The sequence below is a fragment of the Nannobrachium achirus genome (genome assembly GCF_963921795.1).
Source record: "Nannobrachium achirus genome assembly, chromosome: 9".
Taxonomy (NCBI): domain Eukaryota; kingdom Metazoa; phylum Chordata; class Actinopteri; order Myctophiformes; family Myctophidae; genus Nannobrachium; species Nannobrachium achirus.
The window spans coordinates 23,965,238-23,967,737 of NC_137818.1; the positions used below are offsets into that span (position 1 = coordinate 23,965,238).

Sequence of the window (2,500 nt, forward strand, 5' to 3'; positions counted from 1 at the left end):
GTCTTTGTGCGTGTGTGTGCGCGTGTGTGTGTGTGTGTGTGTGTGTGTGTGTGTGTGTGTGTGTGTGTGTGTGTGTGTGTGTGTGTGTGTGTGTGTGTGTGTGTGTGTGTGTGTGTGTGCGCGCGCGCGCGCGTGTGTGTGTGTGTGTGTGTGTGTGTGTGCGCGCGTGTGTGCGTGCGACGTACGTGTACCTGTGTTATGAACTGTAACTGTAGATGTGACACACATGTTCTTGTGATTGTAAGAAGAAAAATCTCCAAGATACATACATTTACAATATGAAGTACACACACACAGTCACACACAAACACACACACATTCAGACATAATATATCATCGCTAGTCTAGAAGAAACCTCTATATTTCATTGTTTTCGTTTTCAGATTAATCCCTAAGTAATGCCTTTGTTTTATGTTTTAAATAAATAGCAGATATGCAAGGAAAGCTCACAGTTTGTTGCTATTTATGGCTGTGTTAGAAGTTTGGGAAATGTTCATGTATAATGACATGCCCACAGGGAGGCCATGTTGAAGGTGGTTAAATCTGTCTGAGGGTTTTATCAATATAAAAACTACATTGGATACAAAGGAACTTATTTTTTCCATGTCTTGAAAAGTAAAGATTTTGGACAAGGTCACATAACGCAAGGTTTCATACTTGTCTTATTTGTTTCTGTTTTACATATGAATGGGCTGTTAGCTGGCAGCTCCAGTTTTTCCATATTTATTCTCTTTACTATTTCTAATCAGGTTTTCAAAATGCATGAAACACTGCTGTACAAATTATTGCCGAAAATATTTCAATTGCCAATTAGGCAGCACTTAGTAGTCTTTACAATAAATATGTCATAAGTATTATAGCTTAATTATCGTGTATGGCCTTGATGTCAGTTTCAGCATCCTTTGACATTTAGCGCTTGCTGAAACGCAGATAAAAGGGCCTCCATTGATTTTGCTTTCAGATGTGTTGCAATGCAACTTACCCTGTCAATATTACTTTAATACAATGTCAATACTGGCAGTACAGAGCTCTCCAGGCCTGAGAATGAAACTGTCTCACACATCTTATCTACATTCTCTCTCTCTCTCTCTCTCTCTCTCTCTCTCTCTCTCTCTCTCTCTCTCTCTCTCTCTCTCTCTCTCTCTTCCTCCTCCAGGGTACAGTGATTGTTGGTAATGAGATCCATGGACTGAAGGTGAAACACCTCCATGTCGGAGGTGTGCTCGGATCTGGAGAGGTCCAGAATGGCATCAAAGGATGTATACAGGTCAGTAGATATATTTTTTTAAGTAAATGTACCTGGAATGCTTTTTTTCAAGGTTTACTTTTTATATGAATCACACATTTATAGAACGAGATGCATTAGCAGTGGTTCTCAAACTTGGGGTCGGGACCCCATGTGGGGTCCCCAAATTATTTTGTGGGGTCACCAGATGATTAGCTTAATGTCATTTTTATTTTTATCACTCAATGGTAAACAAACCAACACACAGTATACATGTATATATGGTATCTGCACATTTCTAAAGTGACAATTTAAGGACTTTCAAGACCATATTAATAACAAACTGTCAAATATTAAGTAAGCAGGAGGCGAATATTGTGAATATAGCTGATCTACATGCTCACAACGCCTCGCAACGTGAGTTGTTGTGAGCATGTAGATCTGCTATTTTCACAATATTTATCTGTGGAACCGAGTCACATTAAATGTTAAACCTACAAGTGCTTGTCCCCAGTTCAACTATGTTTATTTTGGGGGTCATGGCCTAAAAAGGTTTGAGAACCCCTGCATTATAGTGTGAAGATGAAGATCCTGGGTTAGAAATGTTTAACAGAGGTTTATAAAAAAAGAAGGCAAAAAAAAAAGTCTCACTCTCTCTTTGGCTTTCTCCCTCCAGGGTGTTAGGTTGGGTGTGAGGCCTGATGCTCCACTGATGCCCCGCCCATCCAGGACCATCAAGGTGGAGACGGGCTGCAACGTGGGCAACCCCTGTGTCTCTTCGCCATGCCCCGCCCACAGCCGCTGCTCCGACCAATGGGAGCGACACACCTGCATCTGTGAGCCTGGTGAGTCAGCACAGAGAGAGAGAGAGAGAGAGAGAGAGAGAGAGAGAGAGAAAGACCATGAAACTAATAATAAAAGGAACATTTCATTATTTTCCTTTCAGCAGTATATATTTGATAAATGTGTACTGTAAGTTAATCTGAATGCTGGCCTCTTCTCATGAGTTCAATTGTGACATACACAAGTCATGAAGGACAAATTGTCTGCAGCTGGTTTAAAGACAAGACGGATGCAAAGATAGTGATTGAGGAAATGAGAAAGAGGAGAGAAAATACGAGACTAGCCACTAAACTGACAGCAGAGAGAGAGCAGTTTGTGCACAGAGACAAGCATCAAACGGACACAGACACAATACACATACAGTACATATACTGTATAACTGACACATTTAGTCACACACACATGCGCGCGCGCACACACACACATGCACAC

The 2,500-nt window shown here is 41.1% G+C and overlaps 1 protein-coding gene across 1 annotated transcript in view; it reads left to right on the forward strand.

Moving 5' to 3' along the window:
• celsr3 (cadherin, EGF LAG seven-pass G-type receptor 3) overlaps positions 1–2,500 on the forward strand; it is a gene marked incomplete at its 5' end in the record, with an annotated part of 135,072 nt that overhangs the window by 75,004 nt on the left and 57,568 nt on the right. Inside the window, 2 exons of the mRNA XM_080732630.1 lie at positions 1,157–1,267; positions 1,902–2,070. Coding sequence (XP_080588756.1) covers positions 1,157–1,267; positions 1,902–2,070 — 280 coding nt within the window. The remainder of the gene's footprint in view (positions 1–1,156; positions 1,268–1,901; positions 2,071–2,500) is intronic.